Here is a 24,862-nt window from a genome sequence, read left to right as displayed (position 1 = left end):
CTGCATGTACAGAAGGTCTATTTATTTTTATACATATTTGTACATTTCAATATGCACCTAAGCATTATTTCTATACAGGTGTATACACTCCTTGTCTTTACAACTTCAAAAAGCTTAAGTCTTAAGCCTGCAAAAAGACCAGCAGGTATGCATTTGATTGTAGCAGCACCATGCTGCCGAGTTGCACATGTTCATTCATATGGGTGCAAACATTGTATAAAATCTTTTCTCCCACCCATAACTTGTTTGTTTCTCTCTGCTGAAAAGAAAATAAAGTAGCGTTCATATTGACCAATAATTGCTGTATTTTCATCAACAACATGCCACTTGTGTGGTCTGTACAATGATGCAGAGTGCAATACTGAAAAACAGATTCAATAGCTCCAACTATCCCACTGAACTTGAGAGAGATTAAGCCTCCTATGCGTCAAGCTCGATGGAAGACAATTCTTGCCTTAGAGAGGAATAGTTCTTCCACCAGCTAGAGTGCATACCATGGCATGGAACAGATGAGGCAGCCTTGCTGCTTACAGAATCTGGCCTACCAGCAACAACACTGTGTACCCTGCCGAACACACGTGGAATGGTATAAATACTGAGGAAAGTTGTATGCTGGGAGTTCCTTCTGAAGGAATGCCCAGCAAGGGTGGCCTTTACAGGCCCACGGGTAGCAGCACAGTTCACTAGTTGGAACTATCCAAGTTTGCATTTCGCTATTGGCTCGCAAGCATCACAACGCTTTATTGATATGCCCCTGTACCTTATGTCACCAGAGCAAAGGTCAGACAGAGATAGAAAAATAACTACAATGATGAGACAGCCCGTCATAACCCCCGCAAGTCCTTGGAACTGATGCAGTACCAAAAATAAAAGGGGACACTACAAGGCAGCAAGAAACTCCTGCTGCAGTGCGCGAGACACTGCACCATCCACATCCTGCTACGCAACATTGTGATTCGATGTTTTCTGGGCAGGCACAACGCTCCCCAGCTCTAGCCAGCCTGCAAACAAAAAGCATATACTTACCCTACACTCAGCAGGGCACTGGCAGCCTCTCCACACACAAGATTGCCTTCCTCCAAAGTTTTCCCAGCTGGTTGTGAGTACGTATTGACTAGAACTGGACACTAGACAAAAGCGAGCCAGCTGACATCAACTTCTACCTCCATGAAAATGAACTCGTACAAGAGTGAGAAAAGAAAAACGGAGAGGATGCTATGAAAAAAAAAAAAAAAAGTTGTGTGACGTGCCACTTTTGTGTCCCTCAAGGTTTTCTTTCTCTATCTTCTTTGCAATTATCTATTTTTCCAAGGTACACAGCGCAACGACACAGACCTGGTTGCAAATGTACCAGCCATCCTCAGCTCTGGCCAGTCCCAGCTGACTCTCTGTGCTTGGCCAACACCTGGGCAAAATTTCGCTTGTTTACAGTCATGCGAATGGCACTGATGGCATCGAACAAAGTATCGGCGCTCATGTCCTCGGGTAGCTTTGTCAAAAACTGAGCCAGATTGATGAAGTCTAGCCGCAACAGCACATCTTCATACAGCCGCAGAATGCCTGTAACAGAACCAAAAATGGCATTTAGTGGACTGCCAAGAAAAATCTGTACAATGCTCACCAAGAGCAGTCCTGAAGAGAAACTCCTCGCCATCCCGCAAGAAGACATCCCACACTCTGCATGCCACATCCAAGGGCAATGATCTGCTGTAAAGCGTATATATCCTGCAAAGAAGGCACTTTTTAACAATTGTCGCAATTGCTTACAAAAGCTGAGCCTACCAGTCAACCAGGTACAGGTCCGAAGTGAGGTTATGCTTCTTGAAGTGTGCAAACAGCTTGGGCAGGTTCTCACGAAAAAAGTCGTCGTACAAGGTGTAATAGGCATTCATCTGCATTAAACAAAAGCTGGCATTACTGCATGCAATGTGCCACAAAAAACTTAGCTTTTAGTCTGCCCAAAAAACCTAAATTAGCTCACGTCTTGAAATACTGGCCAAGCTGTAAGCTTCTCAAGTCTTTCTTCAGTGGGACGACGTCAAAGAAACGAATGAATCACAGGAGTTGACCAAGGTCAGACTCGAATAAACAGCTGGTAGTTTGCGCCCTGTCACATTGTATTCGTTTTTTGTACTCGTCCTATTCGCATTGTACTACTTTCTCCCAATGGGTGCTGCATGCTTGTCACGGAATACCTGAAAGATACTAGTGTGGCAGCTCGCCAGTGGCACAGCCTGTAAAATTTGCTGTTTCCTTCACCTTCACAAAACTTGCTGCTGCAGACAACTGCAGTTTTTCATCGATTCCAGATAACGCACTTAAGTTCTGATGTTAAATTATAAATATATGTAGACCATCATTAGCTACCCTGTGGTCGGTGTTTGAGCTCAAACAGCCTGGTAATTTGCCCAGGAGAATTTTTTACAACCAGGAATGATAAACACAGAACATGATGTAATTCGAAAATTCCCTTCAAAACATTGTATACACTGTCACACACTGGAAAGTACTTTCAAAGCCAATAACTGCTCCGAAAACTTTCTTCTCCATGTATTCCCATGGATAATAAGCCTACTTTTCAACCCCACTCAGCCCAGCAGAGCGGCAGCAGTGCCACCGCATTTTGCTTACATCACAGATCAGTGTTGGGCCATAGTGTGCTGGTAACAGGGCCCAACATCTTAAAGGCAGTGGCTAGTTAGTCTCAAACAACTGCCCACTGCGACTTCAATGCAAAGTGGATCAGCATGCTGCCAGCACATCTCTGCAAGAATCCTGTCACTAGTGTAGGAGCAATATATTCCTGCTTAAAGGTTAGAGATGAGCTTATGTCTACTGCTATTTTTGACACATCAAATGATTGCTATATTGAACGGAAGGAACGAGAGGGAACGGTCCGGCGACGGCTGGTCTAGAGCAGTGCCGCGCCCTTTCCCCAAAGCACGTGCATCTGCGGTGATCGTTTGCTGTGCGCCAGCACGTGACGTTTGCAAGCCATGTGCGTGAAGGAATGAGAGAGAACCTGTTTGGCAACGGCCGGTACGGAGCAGACACAGCCAATGCAGCCGTGGTGTTCGGGAGAAGGTAAAAATGCGAAGAGTGAAGCGCAAGAGTGTGCCCATTCTTCTGCCGAGCTTTCTCTCTCTTGTCCGGTCTTCGTTCGCAGCAGCATGCGCCGACAAGCCAGCTCAGCCCGCGGCAGACAGAACATCAACGCTTTCTACAGTGTGTGTTGTGAACCCTCTGTGCACTGTGGCTGATGTGCGTTGTGTGTCTAGTGTCGTGATGAATGTGCGTAAGCTCTGGCGGCTGCGGACGTTAAGAAACGCCATATTTTTTTTTTGCTAGAGTCATTCATCCTTGTCGTCGTGCTGAACGTGCGGTGTAGTGTAAGCTTTCTACAGTGTGTGTTGTGAACCCTCTGTGCGCTGTGGCTGATGTGCGTTGTGTGTCTAGTGTCGTGATGAACGTGCGTAAGCTCTGGCGGCTGCGGACGTTAAGAAACGCCATATTTTTTTTTTTGCTAGAGTCATTCATCCTTGTCGTCGTGCTGAACGTGCGGCGTACTGTAAGCTATGGCGGCTGCGGACGTTAAGAATTGGCATTTTTTTTTTTTGCGAGAGTCGTCCACCCTTGCATCTATGAATCAACGAAAGCACGTGGTCAGCTGCGATCATGACACCGGCTTTTAGCATTGTTCGCTTCAAACGGCATTTGCAGCTATCACACTTTCCAATGATTTTATGGCAGTTCACTACGCCCGCCCCAAGCACGCCGTGATGAATCTAACCAGACTTGTGCAATCAAGCCATCACGGGCACTCTGCCATGTTCGCTCTCCGCAACTGCAGGAGCTATCAAAAGTATAGTCAAAAGATAAGCATACGTGACGTTATCGCTGCGCAGCATCTTGGCGCGCTGTCAATAAATGAGCTGTTGATGCAACGGCCGAAACAGAGGGACGTGCCACTGACTAAAGGCTGTTTCACATGCAAGCAAAAACGCTCGCGATTTCTGCCACGGCAACGCAAAAAGCTGTTTTGAGTTGTCGTGGCGGCTCGAGCGACGCAGCTCCAACAAGGTGAAAATTTTTTTCTCAGTCGCTACCGCTCGTGGCCGAGTTCGCTCAATCGCTTGCATTTGAACCGGTCTCAATGTTTTTTTTTTGTTTTTTTTTTTAATTCTCGGGGGCAAAAGTGGAGGTTGGGTTCATTATGTGAGTGGGTTGATTACGCGACAAAGACAGTCTCATTTTTCACAATCGCAAGCAGCGCGTCTCAAGCAGATTTCTGTTTATCGAATTATCAATATATATCGAACTATTTTGCGATCCCCTTCGAGTTCGATATATCCAGGTTCGACTTGTAATGTCAAGAATATTTATCAAGCTATAGTTTGGTACATTACATTTTACTTTAAGAATTGTTTACACCAAGTAAAAAAAAAAAAATCTATATGAAGAACAGACTGAAAATCCTTTTATCACATAGCACCATAAACTTTTTCTAGCTCAACATCTTTTTGAGTGATAATTTCAAACATTTAGTACCTAGTTTTCTAACAATTATTAAGCGTAAGTTCCAGAACTTCTTGCAGTACATTTTTTGGCAAGAGATGTACACCCTTTGTCAAATATTTAGAGTCCTCAGGGTCTACTTCTGAGTCATACTATGTGGCTCGTAATGCATTCCCAGGTTTCCAAACATGCTGAAAGCAAGAAGATTTTTCGGTCTACCCTCTCCAATGGCTAGAACTTCCGAAACTGTTAAAGAAATCATAATATATGGCTTAAAAGTAAACCCTCTGGGCTCTATAAACTTTTGACAAAGGCTGTACCTTTCAGCAGGCCATGAGAGCTGGCTTCCCTGCTTACATTTCTGAATACATTTTTGCACACCCCTAGTTAAGTCGACAGCTACAACTCGGTGCTACATTAACCATAATACACTTGCAACATGTTATGCAAATACTTCAGTTACTAGGGTGCACCAAGTAAGCCCTGGAAACAGCAGTTATAGGGTGAAATGCAAATGAGGATCACAAACAAATGCATTGTCACACACTTTAGCAATTATTGTAGACGTTTGCCTTCAATGACCGGTTCTTAAAGGGTTCATCTGACGAACGTGCCATTAAGAACATGACTTTTAGTGTTTTTAGTTTTACCTGCTCACTATAACAAACTTCGACTGTGCTTAAGCATCCAAATTGTGTGCCCACATGTGGTCGTATGTGTGTACAAAAAAAAAAAAATGTTCCTGGCATTGTTGTAACACAGCTTTTGAACAGCAGTTTACGATCAAGTCAATGAGCTATCTCAAAAAAGTAAAATAAAAATAAACGTGGATTTGCAGCAAAAATGTTTGTGCTATACATAATAAATAGTGCTTTAACACAAGAAATTACCTGTGGCTGATCGACGCGAAAAAATGCCAGCTGGCAGGGTCTGTTGAGCAGGTTAGCAAAGCAGATGAAGGCATCAGCTACATCCAAATTGAGCAGCAGCATGGCAGCCAGGAAGGACATGCCTTGCACCTGCAGAACAGTTTGCAGCCACATGGTTGAGTAAACTGCAGCTCTAGAATGATACTAAAGGGCTGCACTAGAAGAGGATAAACAAACATGCAGTACTAGCTGGCACTATATTATTTATATTATAATGCTGGCATGAGAATAAAATGTGGCTCTGCATGGTCTCCACAGATAAATCGACCTGGGTAGGGCTTTGGAAGTAACTCTAGATAGGGTTGCTTTTTGCCGAGTGTCTTCTGGCTGCGGGTATGAGAGGCGGATGGTCGTCATCCACCCGCCTATACAAAATGGTCATACGGCACGACAAATGTAGTGAAAAAAGGGTGAACTCATGGTGTCATTACAATTAGTGATCAGCATTTTGGCCTATTAATGTGGCACATTGCAATGATATCACGCGTGGTGTCACCTGCTGCATTACAAATGCCAATGGCACCAAATAAGAAAAAAAGAAATCTGCAGTGGTTCAGCACTGCCGAACCTGAATATAGAGCATTATCTCTGAGTTGCTTAGCAATATGGAAAGATGCGTGGGTTGCATGGTTGCGTAAATTGTTTATTATGACGATATTTACAAGTGATGTAGTAAGATTTTAAATCCAAACCAGCCAAGGTGAATTGGGGATGGCCCGGGTAAATTTGGAGGTCACATCGAGTTCACCATAGCAAAATTAGGCTGGACATCGATTTTGGTCCAAATTGACCAAGGCCAAATTTGGGGGGCTCAGCCCAAATGCAGGATTGCCCAGGCCAAATTTGGGGGTTAGCACAGTGTTTGCCATAGTCGAATTAGGCTGAAAGTTGATATTTTGCACACATGGCAATGCCCAGGGAGGCGTACGTGACTAGCAGCTTCATTCCTTTGTTAGAGGTCAAATCCCAGCTCATTTGACCTTCGGGAATGGTAGCAGTACAGCTAACGGTCTGAAAGCTTGGCCTTGATAGCTCTTGCTGCAAGAACTTGTCACTGGCAGATTATGAATGCATTAGGAACACCTGCTGAGAGAGGATTAATGTTCATTCAACAGCCAATAGACAATCAGCATAACAATGACATGAAAACACTTCTTTTTTTTTTTTTTCTTTCCATAACACCAGCAGAAATCTTACCATGTCCAGTTGCTTCCAGCCATCAACACCATCTCAAGCAAACGCCTTCTTATTGTTTACATGAAGGAAATTCCGTTACCGGGGTTTAACATCCTTGATCATCAACTGCCGATTAATTTTGACCACCAGGTGTTCTTGCACTAACAATGCACAGCACACTGGCGCTCTGCATTTCACCTTCACTGAAACACGACTGCTGAATCGAAACCGCATCTTCCAGTACAGCAGCCGAGTGCCCAAGTAAGGCCCTAAAAGTTCACATGTCTGTATTTATACCTGGAGTAGGTGCAGCGAAAAAACAGTTATTAATACTAAGCAGCGTAAAGCTTGTTAAACACTATTTATGCACACACAGGGAGTGTTTAACATGAAAGGAAAGAGGAATTGGCAAAGTGCCACTGCTTCTTTAACCACATTCAGTTACAGCTCCCCAACACTGTAAGCAATGGACAACTGGACATCTTCGTCAAGTTGTCCTTTCGAGTGACAAGCAGCACTAAACTAGGCAATGCATGGTGACATAGGCCTCAACTTGATTTCTAAGTTGGCATGGTTAATAATTTTGGTGCCGAAACTCGGGAAAGTACTGTGAGCTCTTCCATCGATCCTTCCTGGTGGTTACAAAAGAAAGTCCAGCGTTGTGGTGTGTGCCTTCTTTGCTCTTGTCTTGCATCTGTATTCGCTGGTTCCTTTCTATGCAATATGAACCAACTAGACCAGCAGTTTGCACTCCTAAAGAAATCTAAAGACTCTCCAGGAAGATACCAGGAGCTCCACCAGCGAACCCCACCGGAGAGAGAAGAGGGCTTCATCGAGACACCATGGACCGCATCAAAAGGAAGCGCATCATTCAACAAGCTTTTCAGACCCGGCTCTGCCATGAGGCAAGTGAATTACTGAAATCGAACGATGGGACTATTCTTGACTTCAAGCTCATTCATGCCAACTGAAAACCTAACAACAGTGTAAGGTCGTCAACAGTGCATGTTTTCTCGAGTTTTCTTTTTGTGTGTGTTTGTGTTCCCTGCCGTTTCGGGCAGCCAGCCCGGGCGGAGCGGCGCCCGTACCCGGGGAGGGGGGACCTTTTTCTTGTTTTTGGGTTACAGTGTGAAGTGTCCCTGCTTGTGCGAGTTATCTGTTTTGTGTCTTTCTTGAGGGGCGAGGGGTCTCGCGCATTGAGGGGCACTCTGCCGTTCTGTGTTTGGCCTGGTGGTTAGCGCGCCAGGCTCCGAACGCCGTCGGCGGACCCCGTCGAGCGTCCGTTTGGTGTTGTTTTTTTATTTTGTATGTGTAAAGCGCGGTCGTAAATCTCGTGCGCGTCCTCGAGAGTGGAATGCCAGTGGTGGAAAGGCCGGGGTTGGGACGCTTCGGCGAACTGGACCTCGGCTACGATTTTCCACGAATCTGTGTGAACGGGGGGGGGGGGGGCACCAAGGACGTTTTCACGGAAACGGAAAGCGCGCGAAAACGATGAGGTGCGATGGGTGGCCCGGGGAGTTGCGGCCCGAGCGAAGGAGAAGACGGACGTTCTCCCGTACGCTCGCTTGGGACGACGGACTGTCCTAAGCCGGAGGGCGACCCAACTCTGTGTTTTATTTGTTCTTCCCCTCAACTGTGCTGTGTTTGTTCATCCAACCGACCTATTAGTTTAATTAAATCAGTTTGTTAATTTAATTCGGGCCATTGAAATTCTTTCGACGAAGCAAGGAGATGGGACCATTACCAACAACAAGAAGAAGAAAAAAAAAAAACTTCAAGAAACATCGAAAAGAAGTTTACTAACAGTTTACGCATACTAAATGAGAAGATGCAGGATTTTAGAGTTAGTCAGGCCTGTGCAGAAGACATAATAGCTGTAGAAGAGTATCAGGAAATTTCCACATGAACAATGACGCTCCTTCGACACCATATCGAGAGCCTTCAGGCATTTACTCCTGCTGTTGACAGCAGTCGTTTTATGAAGACAGCAGTTGAGCAAGAAATGACAGCAACAGTGCCAGAGCAGGAATATTGTCACTCGCTTCCTCCCGAAAGAACAGAAGCACTATGCAGTGAGTCAGAGGCACAGGTAAAGTGCGACGGCGTAAAGCCGGTTGATATTCAGAGCATCCCGAGCGAAGTGCAGGTCCTGGCAAACATTGCAGAGATTGTTAGCTGCGAAGCACCTGATGTTGTTGTGTACGCAGTTGTGGCAGAAAGGGAAGAGCAATACCTAACTTCTAATATGCAGGCGAGCCCCGCTAGCATAGGAGACGAGATTCAGGACGTCAGGGCGATTTGAGGTTGATGCCGCGCATGATGGCATGAAAGATGTTTGCAATGAATCTCGTGCGCATGACGAAACGGGTAATGCAATAGTCGCGAAAGCCCAGTACGAACACTCAAAGCCCACGGGCGCGGAAACAGTGGGGCAAATTCACGTTGACATGGGACTTTGTCGCCTTAACAAGAACCATGAAACGCTGCCACAGTTGACGGCGCATTGCAAATCATTCTGTGATCCCGGTGCTTATGTGCATGAGAAGGGCCCGACCAATGGATAGCAGCAACTAAGCTGTTCAAGCTGGCTGTGCCACGCACGAAGTTGCTCACCGATGTGAGGTTCGTGCCACCTGCGGCATTGTGCAGTCGGACTGCACTAACAGCTTGCAAGGGCTTGCATTCAGAGAGTGCACGGTGTGATCGGGACACTTATAGCAGCAACTAAGCTGTTCAAGCTGGCTGTGCCACGCACGAAGTTGCTCACCGATGTGAGGTTCGTGCCACCTGCGGCATTGTGCAGTCGGACTGCACTAACAGCTTGCAAGGGCTTGCATTCAGAGAGTGCACGGTGTGATCGGGACACTTATTCCATGCAGATAGCTTGTGCCACAGGTGATGAATTTTTCACACAGGAGGCACTAGCATTCGATCCTGGTGGACGCACCGATTTGGTGGCTGCTCTTGAAGGATGTGAACTGGTTTAGGACAGCGAACACCACTTCGTTTTGTTTTGTGTTTTCTTTTTTTTTCTTTTTGGAATGTGAGTGACACTGTTAGTAACTTTGAGATGGAGTATGTGGTTGTGTTGTGCCACAGTGTTGATATCAAGTTTGTGCATCTAGAACTTCAAGATGCAGCTGTGAACTTCCAGCGTTGAACTCACCATTTTATGCTGATGAACAAGGTAAAAGCCTATTATGCTTACAGTGAAGTGGGGCAAAGCCACAACAAGACCTTCATGCTGGGAAGCAGGGCTCCAAAAAGCAGATGTCATCCAAGGAGCTAAGTGAAACCTTTCTCTCAAAGTACCGCATCACCTAGAAGCAGAGCAAGTGGTGTCACAGCCGATACCAGAGGTGGTGCTTCTGTCCTCACCCAACAGAACCGGAACCCGTAGACATCGTGCAACATTGATGAGGGTTCCCAGGCTACGATGACGCTCAAGCATATCAACGATGATATCTTGAACAGTTACAACCATCAGGTGGACCACGACGCGAAACTGGAGCAGATGCTGGACGAGCGCAAGCAACTTCCGGTCTGCAACTCTTATGACAGCATCTTGGACGGCGTCTGTTGTCGTCGTCATAAGGGGTGCTATAGGTTGCGAGAAAACTACCGAGGTGCCACAGTACTTGCTGGGCTCCTACATGAACCAAGGGATTGATGCTGGGTGATGTACAGCACTGGCGACTCAGCGCAGTCTGTTGTTGGGTGTATAGCAGAAGAATGCTCGGAGCCAACTTGAGCAGACTGTAGGCTACAACGTGTAATTCGAACCTGTGCTGCCACGCCCCTACGGATCCATCTTGTTCTGCACTGTTGGTGCCCTGCTGCGAAAGTTGGAAGCCGGTCTTCATGAAGTATCTCATGTCATCATTGACGAGAGTCACGAATGAGATGTCAGTATGGTCATCAGAAACCATTGATGTGACACTGTTCCAGCTTCGAGCTACGCCTCACCACAGGGCGCGGAGCGTGTTGTAGATTTGCGAAGGAATCTGCAAGCGAAACCAAGAGGTGGAAGAAGAGGCTTGGGACTCAGGGGCGCGTGCGATAGGGGACTGAGCGCCATGTTGGCATATCGATAGCCGGGGACAGGCGGGAATTAAATGCATTCAGAAGCGTCTTGGTGCCTGCCCTCTTTCTTCTATAGATAGTATTACCCACAGTGCTTGTAATGTACCCACCGTCGATGCTCTCTGGTTAAAATACCTAATAACTGACATTTAGATTCACAAGGTTCTTGCTCTTCTGAAAAACACAGGCAAAAACAAACTTCTCCATCAAACTAGAACAAAAGAAAAAGTTTAAATTATCTGATGCCCAAATAAACGTTGACAACCAAGCAATAACATAAGGCAGCTTCGCTAATCCGTGACAGAAATATCCAGTCAAGGAAGCTGCTGCTGCTGGTGATATGTATTTTCGTGCAGCTCAAATGCTCACAAAAACTATGATAACCAGCCTGACCTCACCAACTGCAGGGCAATAACTTTTCAAACCTGGTCCTGTGCCGGCTGCATCCATTTGATCCCCGCACAAATAGCCTTCCAATAAAAGTAACAATAATCAGTAGCAGTAAGACTAATTTATCGCTTTTACATTCAGCTTTCTATTAACCTAAGAATAATGCACCAGATCTAAATCAGAAAGGGAGCCAAAAAGCTGTCATAGCCATAAAAGAGCCATAAAAAAGAATGCTAACCTCCACAGGAAGTGGAACACTTGTATACTTGTATCACAGTAATAACTGTGATGGCACAGGTGCCCTCACAGTGCATTTAATACATAGTAGTCAACGAAGTTGCACACTGTTAACTCAAAACACCATACAGGAAGCTGTGCAGCAAGTTCCCAAGCTGACTACAGTGCGTTAACAATAGCCTGGTGAGCAGAGAAAGAAGCCTTGATTAGGGCAAGCAAAGCTTTTGTGATACCACTTGCACAAGCATGTCTGAAGACATCAACATTAGCATCAGTGCAATGCTGAAGCGTCATGTAGTGGTGTTGGGCACAGCGTTATGAGCATCATGAGTCAGTCATGTGTCTGCCATAGTTGTACTCAAGTGGCTATTGGCAGCTCTTTTTGGTTTGCAGCATCATCTACATTCTCTGCAACAACTGCACACACTGCTTTGACATCATGAAAGGTACTCATGATGTCCCAGTTCCCATCATGAAAGCCCAGTTCAACAATGCCGACAGCCAAAGCAGACGCCTTTACAATGTTGACTAAATTTTGCATGGCTTGTCGAAAGAAAGACCACTTTTCAATTGACAGCACTCTTGCATCTCTCAGTGAATGTTGCTATGCAAAGGCATAATGATGTAAGGTATTTTTCATCTTTCACTGAATACTCACATAACCAATGTCTGGCCTGTAGACCACGTAGGCACCAAGGATGCAGTGCAGGACATCAAAGTAGGGACCTGCTTCCTGGAAGATACCCAGCTGTGGAAAGGTGCGTGACACATCCAGTCGGATCAAGTGAGCAGACTGCTCACGCGTGTGAAGAGCAGAGCCCTCCTCAGGCACAGCCTCGCTGCGCCAAATTTTGCGCGAACGTGAGGCACAGATTTCATACAGCTCAGGTGTGATGTTCAGTTCATTGCCAATGGCCAACTTCCAGACACGGCCTCGTATGCTGGGTGGAAGGCCCTGCCACCAGAGGTCACGTATTCGTCGCTGGCTACGTGCCACCTCCCAGCAGGGTAGCACTTCGGAAACCCAAGTGCGTGTGGCCTGTGCCAGTTGCTCCTCCTGCTTCCACTGCTGCTGCATCTGCTTCTTGCGGGCACGGGCATCTTTTAACTCTGAATATGACAAGAAGATAGCAAACAGGTTCCAGGACTAAACCCAAGCTGGCATCACATGCTAATCCATCCTTTCCAAACATAAGAAGCACAAGTGCTTTGCCTGAGGTGGCAACAACATCAATTCATTCTTCCTTTTCTTAAACTGTTTTACAATACACAACAGGAGGCAGCTGCTGATGCTAACATTCTATTGCAAAGTATTTTTGTTGCAATAGTCTGCAGAAAAAGCCACAGGGAGGAGACAGCACTGCAACCCACCCTTCTTACGGGCGGCCTTCACCATCTGTTCGTACTCCTGCTTGTGCTTCTGCTCTTCCTCTGGATTCTTGGCTGGCAAATTCCTGCAAACATGCATGAACAATGATGCTCAGTCATGCAGGAAATGATACAAGAACAGGGTTCGTACAGGATGTTTGGGATAAAGTTCAAGGTGAGCTCCAGGATTTCGGGTATGGCAAAGGGGCAATAAACGAGAAGAACTAGGAGTCTTTTTTAGATCATACAGATTGCTCTGCTCTCATTTCCTTTTCCAAGGTCACCATCTCTGCTTCCTTTCTTCTGGCCTTTAGAAAGAAACTGTTGGCTTTGCCAAGGGAAGTCGTGTCATTCTGAATATCAGCATCCTCGGAGACTAGCAACTGATTCCCACCAAAATTTGAGCACTTCTTCTTTGTCTTTTTTGCAGTTCTATTCTTTTCAGAAAAGTTTGCAAGCTCCAGCAATTTCATTTCAGATATGCCTGCTGCCTTTCTGTTGCATGTTCCCCATCATGTGCAGGTACTCCATACGATTTATTCGGCTTTTGCTTATCCTTCCCCTGTATTCCACTTTTCCATGTGAGGGCGATACTCCTACAGTAGCAATCTAGCCTCTTTGTTAAAGATGAACCAGCTCAATCTAACTCTTCAAGGAATTCAAGAGTGCAGCAAAATTTATGAACTTGAAACACTTTTTAGAAAATCAAGGGTATTCAAGGATTTCAAGAATCTGTACGAACCCCGCAAGTGTGTGTTCAAAGCAAAAGTAAAAATGTACAGATGATCAATGCAATTAATGTGGCAGAATATGCACTAGCATTAGCGTTGCCCTGAACAGAGAAGCCACTGACATGTTCAGACTGTGCAAGCAGGTGACAGGATCCAGTCTATTTATCACAACTGTGACGCACCATACCCTCCACTCACCCGATCAAAAAAAAAAAAATTTATGGGGGGACACTTTACCTCCTTTTTTGAGGGTATGACACAATATTGTAGGGCAACCACCCACATATAAAGCCCAGCTTTAACCAAGCCCTATGACCGTGCCTGCATGGCCTAGGGGTAACGTGAATGCAAAGGTCCTAGCAAGCGGATTCTAATATCGCCCTCCCATATGAAAGGAGAGGCCCGAGTCGGCAGCTCCTACCAAACGTAACGTCAGCCGACCCTACATCAAAGTCAGTGCGTGGCATGCCAGCTGCCAAATACCGCCTGCCAGCGCCGACGCCAGGTTTTCGGCGAACGGAGCCTTTAATGCTATCACATTAATAGCACAAACACAATGTGGCACATCACACCCTACCTTCACTCACCCCACACCTCAACCCTGATTGGTGACCAAAAGTTTCCTTCTAGCCACCCATTGCCTCTTGCCCTTTTCCCTCTCCCCAGGTTTCTTTCACCAGGGTTTGACACTACCAATGCCCGGCAGTTTTTTTGATAACAAGTGTTCTAATATACTAGCACATTATTTTACTTCTCGCTCTTTTCAGGTGATTAGGAACAGTGACAGCCACACTGTAACACCCTGCCACATTGTGAGAGCATCACTAGACAGAGAGGCGCACCCATCAATGGCACTCTCTCTTAGTACTGCTGGCGCAATGCTCTCTAACTGGCCAGCAGGTGAAAGCAAGTGCTTTTGGTCTAGGCATAAAACAACGACGGTAACCCCGTTTATGTGGGAGGAGTCCCCTATACAGCTGCTGCTGTAAAAACATTATGCATGTGGACCTTTCACAAGGGATACAATATATGATCAATTTTACGGATACTATACTGCAGTTTGCTCCTTTGTATGTGTATCCATACAAGTTCTCATGGCACCTTCGGCATTTCAAATGTACAGTCTTTGCCGAAGGTAACTAGGCAACGGGGTTTGCTTCTAAGCCATACAGTGGAGCCTTTATGCCAACCCTAAAGGCCAAATGGTTCAAAAGGTGGGAAAACGGGTTCTCCTTACCATACATAGATTTCTAACTTAAGGGGTGTCAAAGTGGTCAGCTGCACGGCAAAAGAAACAAACTCCCTGTGTTTGGTTACTTCTGTGCAAAAACGGTACACTGTGGCTATGTAAATCAAGTTAGAACCAAATGGTGCAAAATGACAGCGAAAAGAGCGAAATCAAATTCATAATACTGAACACTGGATTCAGGGCATACAGAAATAAAAATCTACCAAAAAAAAAAAAAAATCAGCTGACGCCTGAAAGATGCACAGGTTTTCTTGAAATGTGCAACACTTTAGTGGCTAGTTGCCTCTATATAGACCTTTACTGTACCACTGCTCACAAAATGGCAATTCGGTGGCAACATGGTTCAAGCAAGCATTAACTGTTAGGCCGTGTACTTTCCGGTTTTAACTGAGAAACATCGATAAACATCCGTCAATAAAAAAAAAAAAAACAATATCGAACCGATTAAAAACTGACCCATTCTCGATAAAATACTTCCCACTTCCACCCCTTCAGAGTACAGGAATAGGCCAGCAGGCACTAAAAAAATCAGTCCAAGGGAGGGGAGGAGGGGGGGGGGATATGCTTGAGGCTCTATCGCACCAGCTGCCAAAATGCACCTTCGTTGCTGTAGCAATGCACCATTTATGAATACCTGTAAGCTTCTCTCCAAGGTTTGTTTTTCAACCGATGGCATGAAAGCAGCGTGACTGTTATTTTAACTTTTGCAGTTGCTTTGTATGCTCATGTTTACACCCACCCACTTAGTGATTGTTGGCAGTTTACGCGTGTCTGATCCATATAAGTCAAGTGCGTCTTCAATAAATGTTAGTAGTCAGTACCAGCCTGTGTTGTCTCCTTGCCTACTTCCTGTCGTTTCCGCGGTTTTAATTTTACGATGTCCCACCAACTGGCCTACAGTTAGGCTCTTTTAAAAATGGGATCCAATTCAAAAAAGGAATAAATATTTCCCTTCTCACTTCTGAAGTCGCAGGATGATAATTATGCCCTTGGTTATAGTTTCCTGCAAAAAAATTTTAAAAGTTGCACAGCATTCTACTGGAGGCCAGATTGTCTAGTAGTACCAAAAAGGTGAATCTTAGTCTCAGGCGCCGAAAAAGACTGTCAAACATACACTTTAGGCAACAAATGGAAAACAATAAGCACTATGTATAAACTTAGAAGTGCATCAGACTACAGCCTATCAGCCTGAGAGCAGTTAGCCTGGTCTTTCCTTCTCTCTTTTCCTTTCCCTCCTTTCATTTCATGAGAAAGGCTGGAAATAAACTGCCAGTAGCCTTTTTGGTTGGCGCAGCACTTTGCTGCAATGAGTGCCCGTTTCTTTAAGACGCTTGCTCTAAGAAGCGCAAAGGATCTGAACACCTGCTCCCTATATCTTCCACAGAATAAAGAAGGGATGACCTGCGATCATGAAGAGAGCGCAAACCTTCGGGGCAACTTTTAAGGCTGTTCAGTAACATACTAGTGTCCCAGCTATTTTGAACAAAAGAGTAAATGGGACACCACAGCTGCATATTGTCAGTCACTTTGAACACCAGGCTAAATTGATGGGCTCATTATGGTGAATTATTTCAATTTAACAATACTAACTTCAGAGATGTTTATTTAGCTATTAGTTAGATTACCCACAGCGCCACTTGCGACATTACAGTTGGGGGTACGGTTATATAAAACATGAGAATAGGCATAAAAAATTCCAATAATGATGCAGCCGCTTCACTGTCAATAATAACAATTTAAGAGATGAAAATGATGTGTTCCATTCTCGAACAGTATAGGGGCAAAAACAATAGAGACCCTAACTGAGAGCAGTATGTAAATGCACTAGTCATGTGAGTTATTTGTATTTCGCGGGCTTTCTCTGTAGATAAGAGCAAAAGAAATATGGAACCAGGGGTTTCTGACGGCGCTCTCGAAATTTAGGTCGCATTTACTATCCGAGAGCAATATCTTAAAATTTAGATCTTAATGAATCTTTACAAAAAAAAAAGCCCAAAGTGTACAAGACGATTGTCAACAATACGCAACAGGTTTTGCGTGCCTCTCTTGATACTTCAGTTTGTTATCCCTTGGTTCAAGTTACCTGGAACACCCGGAAGATAACGAAGAATTCACATACATCAGCAGGGCAAAAGAAGTGGCCCCTTCCTGGCACAAGACATCTTGAGAGGAATTTGTGTCACCACCTCTTTTATATACACTCACTGATAGGCCTAACAAAAAGCAGTTAAATGCAAGCACAATTGCCAAAAACTCTTGAGGCATTTAATAAAAGGCCCGAGCTGTTCTATGTTGAGCCCCAGAAAACTGGCCCGTCTTATGAAACTACAAACAATGAATATATTGGCAGGCAGCTGTTTATTAAGAAATTAATATTATTATTGTTGATTTAAAACCAACGGGCACACGAGCGCAAAATATTCATTTATACAGAAATTAAAGACATGCAGAAATCAAACTTTTGGATGCATGTTTTTTTTTCTTCTTCTTTGGAATAGCACACATGAAATTAGTGTATAGGATATAGGAGTAAGTGAATGCAAGGTTTAAAATCCTTTGCCTGTGTGGCCAATAATAATAATGTACTGGAGTCGCAAAATAGAATTCATGTATGTCAGCTAAATAATTTACAACTGTGTTATGTTCTCATGCAGTGCCAGTTTCGGCACCTAATTATGGCTGGGACGTCACAGAATTGAGGTGACGTGCCATGAAAAACTGGTATACTAACTGCTGCTCCTTCATTTTTTTTTGCGATTCCAACTCCTTGGCAGGCTTGCATAAAAGGTTGACTTGAATTTACATGAACAAAGCAGTGAGCATACAGCAGTTTCTGTACGACTCATGTGACCTCGACTTCACAGCCACAGTTCAACAGTTGGAACTAAAACCGAAATAGCATGGCAGATTATAATTCACTTCAAATTATTTATTGCTTTCTGCGTGATCAATGTGGCTGTCCGTGTTTTATAATGTGCTGCGCATCATTTCAAAGAAAAACAACACAACTAAAATTTGGTGTGGCTGCTCCTTTAAACTAGCCTATTTAGCATATACTATACGATACCTCAACATTAAAGAGACCAAACACTGGGTTTTAAGTATCCAAATTTTTCTGCCGCAATGGAAACCTTACTGTCACAAATGGCACATTCCATGACAATTTTCACAGAAACTGTAAAGAAAATGTTTTCTGAGAATTTTTCCATCAATGAATGCATGCCTTTTTTTATGTGGTCTGATGCAGGAAAACATGACGTGTGTGCGATGGCAACTCCGTGGCAGCAAGAGCAATGTACTGAAAACCAATATAATCCCGCCTGCCAGACAGAAAATTTAACATTTTTAGTCTAGAGTAGGGTCCCTTTAAATTTCCACACTGAAGGCTGTAAAGGCTCAGGGACACATGACTTATCAACAAAACTTTTAGTGGACTATGGTTACCGCTTCATCCAAACATTTCAAAACACTGTGGCACCATCTACTGACAAAAGCTAACGGCATATATTGCGGATGCGAAGGGAGCGTACCTTCACTGCAGAGGGCACATAATGTAACAGAAAAAGACAATCACTACTGAAAACAAAAAGAATGCTGTGTTAGGCAAATTTATGACATTTTCCAGAGATGTGGTCACATGGTGGGCTGCACCTATAATGGCAGTGTTCTGCTGCAAGACAGCACTGCAGCTTGTTTCATATATAACTGACAAATTAAAATGTAAATCCTGGTTTCTTGGATATTGGAGCGCTCAATCTACTCCATGAGGCAAGACCTTTTCACTTCCGTCATAGTCTCATGACACCATCTCAGTCAGTGTTCAGTTCTTTGAATTACATAGACAGTGCTTCGCAGCTGCTGTTTGAACGCATACAGCTTGTAAGAGTGCTTGCCTTTTAGAAAAGTCTGGAGATCAGAAATACCAGATGAGAGAATGTGGTTGCAATGTGCTGTTCGACAATGAATATGCTGGCAAAAAGGGTAAGATTGAGTAGATCTGTATGGGCCTGCATAAATCGGTAGAGGGTCTCCAATAAGTACTTTCCACCTAGAAATTATGGAAATCTTTGAATAGTAGCATACAGCACTATCTCCAGATTGATGGGGTCAAAGTTACGGCTCTCCTCGCTCAGAAGGCTGCAAGCCGGAAAGGAACCCTTGACGCCAACATACGATGGAGAAGCATGCTTTCACTAAAAATAATTTGATGGCCTTATGCTCTTCGATATTCTAGAATGTTTGCCAAAAAGTACTGCTGAAATTTCCTCGAGGACTGTAAACTCTCCTAGTTTTTGTACAATACAGACTAAAACTTGGAATGAGCCTTTTCAGCAATTTGTCAGTGAGTGAAGGTAGTGGTTCACTGGTATATAAGTGTACTGGTTCATGGGCATACTATTTTGAATTAATCGGTTTCACCTGCAGCTTCCTCTCTCTTTACAATGGTAACGTAAAAGGGGGGGGGGTCTCTTTCCTGAAATTTTCTTGAGGACGTAAAACTAAAGGCGCACAAATATTTGAAACTGAATAGTTTGAATACTGAAACAGTGGCTCGTGAACCTAAACAACACTTAGGAATTACGAACTCTTAATTGATTGAATGGATCACTGCCTTGTCGTGGCGGAGGGGCTTGCGAAACTCGATGAAGTCGTGAGCTCTGCTGTGTAGGGCCACCCAAGATAGACAGGTCACGGCAGAGAGTTCTGACAAAATGTGATTCACTGGAGAAGGTAATGGCAACCCACTCCAGTATTTCCTGCCAAGAAAACCCTATGGCCAGTCACAATACCATTATCGATATGGCGCCGGAAGATGAGCCCCCCAGGTTGGAAGGCGTCCCACATGTTACTGGGGATGAACAAAGGGCGATTCCTAGTAGCTCCAGGACGAATGAAGCGGCTGGGCTAAAGCCAAAAGGACGCTCAGTTGTGGATGTGTCGGGAAGCGACCGGAAAGTCCGATGTTGCAAGGAGATATATCACATAGCAACATGGAATGTAAGATCTATGACGCAAGGTAAACTGGATATCGTCAAGCGAGAAATGGACAGATTGAACATTGATATCTTGGGTATCAGCGAGCTCAAGTGGACCGGAATGGGAGAATTTAACTCCGGCGACCATTATGTCTTTTATTGTGGGCACGAATCCAAGAGAAGGAATGGGGTCGCTCTCATAGTAAACAGAAGAATGGGCAAAGCAGTGCTAGGGTACAACCCCAAAAACGACCGAATGATTTCACTTCGGATCCAAGGTCACCCTTTCAACATAACAGTTATCCAAGTCTATGCACCGACCACTGCTGCTGAAGAAGCTGACGTTGAGAGATTTTATGCGGACCTACAATGCCTTTTAGACCGCACCCCATCATCAGACGTCGTTTTTCTCATAGGAGACTGGAATGCTAAGGTCGGGAGTGAAGAAATATCCGGAATTACAGGCAAGTTCGGTCTTGGTGAGCCAAATGAAGCTGGGCAGAGGCTAGTAGAGTTCTGTCAAGAAAACAACCTGACCATAGCGAATACTCATTTTCAACAGCACAAGAGGCGCCTGTACACATGGATTTCACCGGACGGTCTGTACAGGAATCAGATCGATTATATTATTTGCCGGCAGAGATGGAGAAGCGCTATACAAGCAGTAAAAACAAGGCCTGGGGCCGATTGTGGCACCGATCATCAGCTTCTTGTTGCCAAAATTAAGCTTCGATTGAGGAAAACGCAGAAAACTAGAAGGCCTTTCAGGTATGATCTGGATCAGATTCCATTAGAATATGCTGTGGAAGTGAGGAATCGATTTCAAGAATTAGATCTAGAAGACAAAGAGCCCGAAGAGATGTGGACTGATGTTCGTGATATAATACAAGAAGTTGCTACTAAGGTAGTTCCAAAGCAAAAGAAATGCAAAAAAGCAAACTGGTTATCTGAAGAGGCTTTGCAAATAGCTGAGGAAAGGAGGATGGCAAAAGGTATGGGGGAAAGAGAAAGATACAAGGTTCTCAATGCGGATTTTCAGAAAATAGCAAGGAGAGATAAGAATGCCTTCCTGAACATACAGTGTCAAGCAGTTGAGGACAACAGCCAATTAAGAAACACAAGAGCTCTGTATAAGACAATCAAAGATATCAAAGGAAGCTTCTGTGCTAAGCTGGGCGTGATAAAGGACAAACGAGGCAAGGACCTCACTGAAGCCTCAGAGATAAAGAAGAGGTGGCAGGAATACACAGAAGAACTGTACAAGAAGGACCCGGATGTGCAATCCCAACATAGGACGGTTGTGATTACTGATCTCGAGCCGGGCATCCTGAAGAGTGAAGTTGAATGGGCCTTAGCCAGCCTTGCTAAGAACAAAGCAAGCGGAATTGATGGTATTCCAGCTGAGTTGCTTCAAAACCTCAACCACGACGCTGTTAACACACTGCATACATTATGTCAAAAGATTTGGACAACCCTGCAGTGGCCACAGGATTGGAGGAGGTCAGTTTACATCCCCATTCCAAAGAAAGGCAGTGCCAAAGATTGTTCCAACTACCGCACGATCGCGCTTATTTCGCATGCTAGCAAGGTGATGTTAAAAATCCTGCAAGGTAGGCTGCAGCAGTATGTGGATCGGGAGCTTCCGGACGTGCAAGCTGGGTTTCGCAAGGGCAGAGGAACTAGAGACCAAATTGCCAACCTTCGCTGGATCATGGAAAAAGCAAGAGAGTTCCAGAAACCCATTTACTTCTGCTTTATTGATTATGCGAAAGCGTTTGACTGCGTAGATCACAGCAGATTGTGGCAAGCTCTCCGAGAGATGGGAGTTCCAATTCACCTCATCTGTCTCCTCAGGAACCTGTATGAAGGGCAAGAGGCCACAGTCAGAACTGGGCATGGTCTTACTGATTGGTTTCCGATTGAGAAAGGGGTGAGGCAAGGCTGCATACTGTCGCCCTGCCTATTTAACCTATATGCAGAGTGCATCATGAGGAAGGCCGGTCTGGACGAGTCTTCAGCTGGAGTGAAGATTGCTGGAAAACGTATCAACAACCTTAGATATGCGGATGATACCACTTTAATGGCAGAAAGTGAAGTGGAACTCAAGAGACTTCTGATGCGCGTACAAGAAGAGAGTGAGAAGTTTGGGCTTAAACTGAACATTAAAAAGACGAAGATCATGGCGTCTTGCCCTATCAAGTCCTGGAGCATCAATGGACAAGAAGTGGAAGCTGTAACAGATTTTCTGTTCTTGGGCGCCAAGATTACCTCGGAAGGAGACTGCAGCCATGAAATTAGGAGACGCCTGCTTCTGGGAAAGAGAGCAATGGTTAGCCTTGACCGCCTAGTAAAGAGCAGAGACATTAGTCTGCCAACCAAGATCCGTATAACCCGTGCTATGGTCTTTCCAGTTGTGATGTATGGATGCGAGAGTTGGACTGTGAAAAAGGCTGACCGCCGAAGAATTGACGCGTTTGAATTGTGGTGCTGGCGAAGACTCTTAAGAGTTCCTTGGACTGCCAGAAGATCAAATCAGTCGATATTGTCGACCATAAACCCTGACTGCTCATTGGAGGGTCAAATTCTAAAGTTAAAGCTCAGCTACTTTGGTCATCTGATGAGAAGAGAGGAGTCGCTGGAGAAAGATTTGATGTTGGGAAAGGTTGAGGGTCGCCGGAGAAGGGGTAGGCAGCGAACGCGATGGTTAGATGGCATTCTCGAGGCATTGCAGATGAAGCTATGTGATGTTAAGAAGATAGTGAGAGACCGGAAAGCGTGGCGTGACATGGTCCATAGGGTCACGAAGAGTCGGACACGACTGAACGCCTGAACTGAACTGAATTGATTGAAACTGCCAGAGAAACATCGCAACATTTCCAAACAGCAGCATCTTGCGCTTGTCACATGGCTTGCCCTTTCCCCTGCCAGCCTGCCTGCCAGCCAGTGACTGCCAGCCAGTGACTGCCAGCCAGCAAGCGGCAAAAGCCCGCGTGGTAAAGCGCTGACCGCCATCGAAAGCCGCTGCTACATGGCCTTTTCAAATACAAAATTTTGCTATTCACGCAACTATACATACCCTTGCTTTTGTCCAACACAGACAGAGCGCAGACTAAACCCTGTAACCCAATTCATACACTTTTCGAAGCACAGCGTCATTTTGCCAGCCACATGAACTTGAGTGGTGGAATGGTAAGAAAGAGTGACAAGAAAATGGTTCTTCTAAAATTCAATCTATGAAGAGAAGCTCAGGGACATCCAGAACTACAACACAGAAAAGGTTAAGGATGCATTAAACTGCGAAGGAAGCGTGCAATTGGAAAGGGAGAAAACTAAGCTCAAGTTCATGCTAGATGTACAGGTCCCTCCAATATGCAAGGGAAGGAAGTTTAAGCACTCTATTATTCTATATTCAAGTGTGACAGTCGCACTTTTTCCTTGTTTCTGACTAGTTTTCCACTGGGTGCATGAAATCCAAAAGCAATTTTCAATTTAATTACAGAAACAACCAATAAATTTATCTTTTTGTGCAAACTTGTTATCCCCTCTGTATTGTATGCAGTGGCAATTACACTTTGAAACTGACAACTTGGATAACAAACCAAAAGCAAGATAGAAATGCTTCAATAAAATGTACCAAGTCATAAGCAACTACCGAGCTATTCCTAGAAACGCTGGCACCGGAAACGGAAATTCTAGCTGCAACTGAAGAAGTAATGGAAGTGTTTTGAGCAATGAGCAGATGGCAACGGCAAGTGAAGATCAAGCAAGTGTATATAATATTTGAAATACCTCAAACTAGGAAAGCTTGCAACCATGTAAAGGTGCGACCAAAATGCTATAGAGCGCAGTTTTGCATTTGAAAACTTCTCACACTGCGCAAAACAAATTTAAGGTTTCTTGTGGATACACGCAAGTGGACTATCGACACTTGGAACCATATACACTTGTTGCCGCCCAATTTTCATTAGTCAAGGCCAGTTGCGAAAGCGTGCTCCGTATTATTATGGCTGCAACTATACACAATGGATCATCTCCACAAGTGTCCCACAGATAGGAACAAATTCTAACACAGTGTTAACATAGGAGAAAAGACAACTACTGGGCATTAGGCCACTGTCTTTTGTATACGATCCACTTACTAACCGAATCAAGCTACTAACATTGCAATAAAGGTTACTTAAGTAAACAAAAAGCAAATACACCAGCAAACGCTATGTCACCAATGCTTTAAGGCATCAGACGTTTTATGAAATTGCTGCCATTTCATTTTCCTGGGAAAATGCAGTTGCTTTACAGACAACCAGAATTTAGTGCACAACGAGATCACTTACGACGGTCTCTTCTCCAGGATGAGTGCTGTTGTCGAGCTTGGCACACAACTTTCACCACTCTGCTTTGACGGGGTGGGTGAAGGGTCCCTCGGCTCATCCACGGAGCTTTTGGACTTCCACACCAGCAGGCCTTTACTGAGAATGGCAGAGAGGCGGCCATGCTGCCTGGCTCCGTCGTCTGAGGCTGACAAGTCGGTGCTGACAGAAGAGCCGCTGGTGAGAGAGACTGAGTCAGGTGGCCCGTCTGGAGGAGCACGACGCAACAGCCGGGTGGCAGGCTCATAGACCAAGGCCAGGCCGTCGAGGGCCCCGTCAAGGCTGGCCAGGCCGCTGCCGGCCGGCTGCCCGGATAGGGGCAGGCCGCCGCCACTCAGGGCCCTGCATGTGCAGGCTCCCTTCTTTTGACATTGCTCCATGGTCTGGCATACTATTCCACCCACTCAAAGGCAACTGCAATTCCTCACGACCATATAGTTCTACAAAACCTAGTATGCCTGATGTCATCATGACTACTGCAAATCTTTCTTCTGGACACAGCAATGTTTTTTGTAAGGTTGAGAGCACTGAACTTGCAACCTTTTGTTACCCTTCAGCAGAAGTACATTTCTTGCTTCAGTCCCATATATATCTGCCTGTTTACAATGGCAGTAGTGAAATGTAAGCTTGAATTTTTATCACAGAGTATTAATTGAAAAAAAGAAAACTCAACACTGAATGTTACAAACACCTTTCGAGAGTAACAGAAACAAATAATATAGAACCCCTCTATAGTAAAGTAATTCTGGCCAGCAAGGATCTTTACAACAACAGTTGTTGGTGATGGCATGGCTCTGAGGATGCTGTTTAGTAATTGGCTACTTACTAAATGTACAATGAT

At 44.9% G+C, this 24,862-nt stretch overlaps 1 protein-coding gene across 1 annotated transcript; it reads right to left on the bottom strand.

The window, feature by feature from the left end:
* Position 1: 1 nt before the first annotated feature.
* On the bottom strand, positions 2-24,401 carry LOC146206560 (TBC1 domain family member 12-like). Its single transcript, XM_084609595.1, has 7 exons — positions 23,986-24,401; positions 12,702-12,784; positions 11,989-12,440; positions 5,406-5,534; positions 1,783-1,892; positions 1,622-1,725; positions 2-1,560 (listed from the first exon to the last, which is right to left on the bottom strand). The coding sequence occupies exons 1-7, from the start codon at positions 24,399-24,401 to the stop codon at positions 1,361-1,363; spliced, it is 1,494 nt and encodes a 497-aa protein (XP_084465721.1). The 3' UTR covers positions 2-1,360.
* Between the last annotated feature and the right edge of the window lie 461 nt (positions 24,402-24,862).

Source organism: Amblyomma maculatum, chromosome 1 (genome assembly GCF_055883805.1).
Source record: "Amblyomma maculatum isolate TAMU_Amacu chromosome 1, ASM5588380v1, whole genome shotgun sequence".
NCBI classification, from domain to species: Eukaryota; Metazoa; Arthropoda; class Arachnida; order Ixodida; family Ixodidae; genus Amblyomma; species Amblyomma maculatum.
Note: the sequence above shows the minus strand (reverse complement) of the source record. Positions and strands in the feature narration are given on the sequence as shown.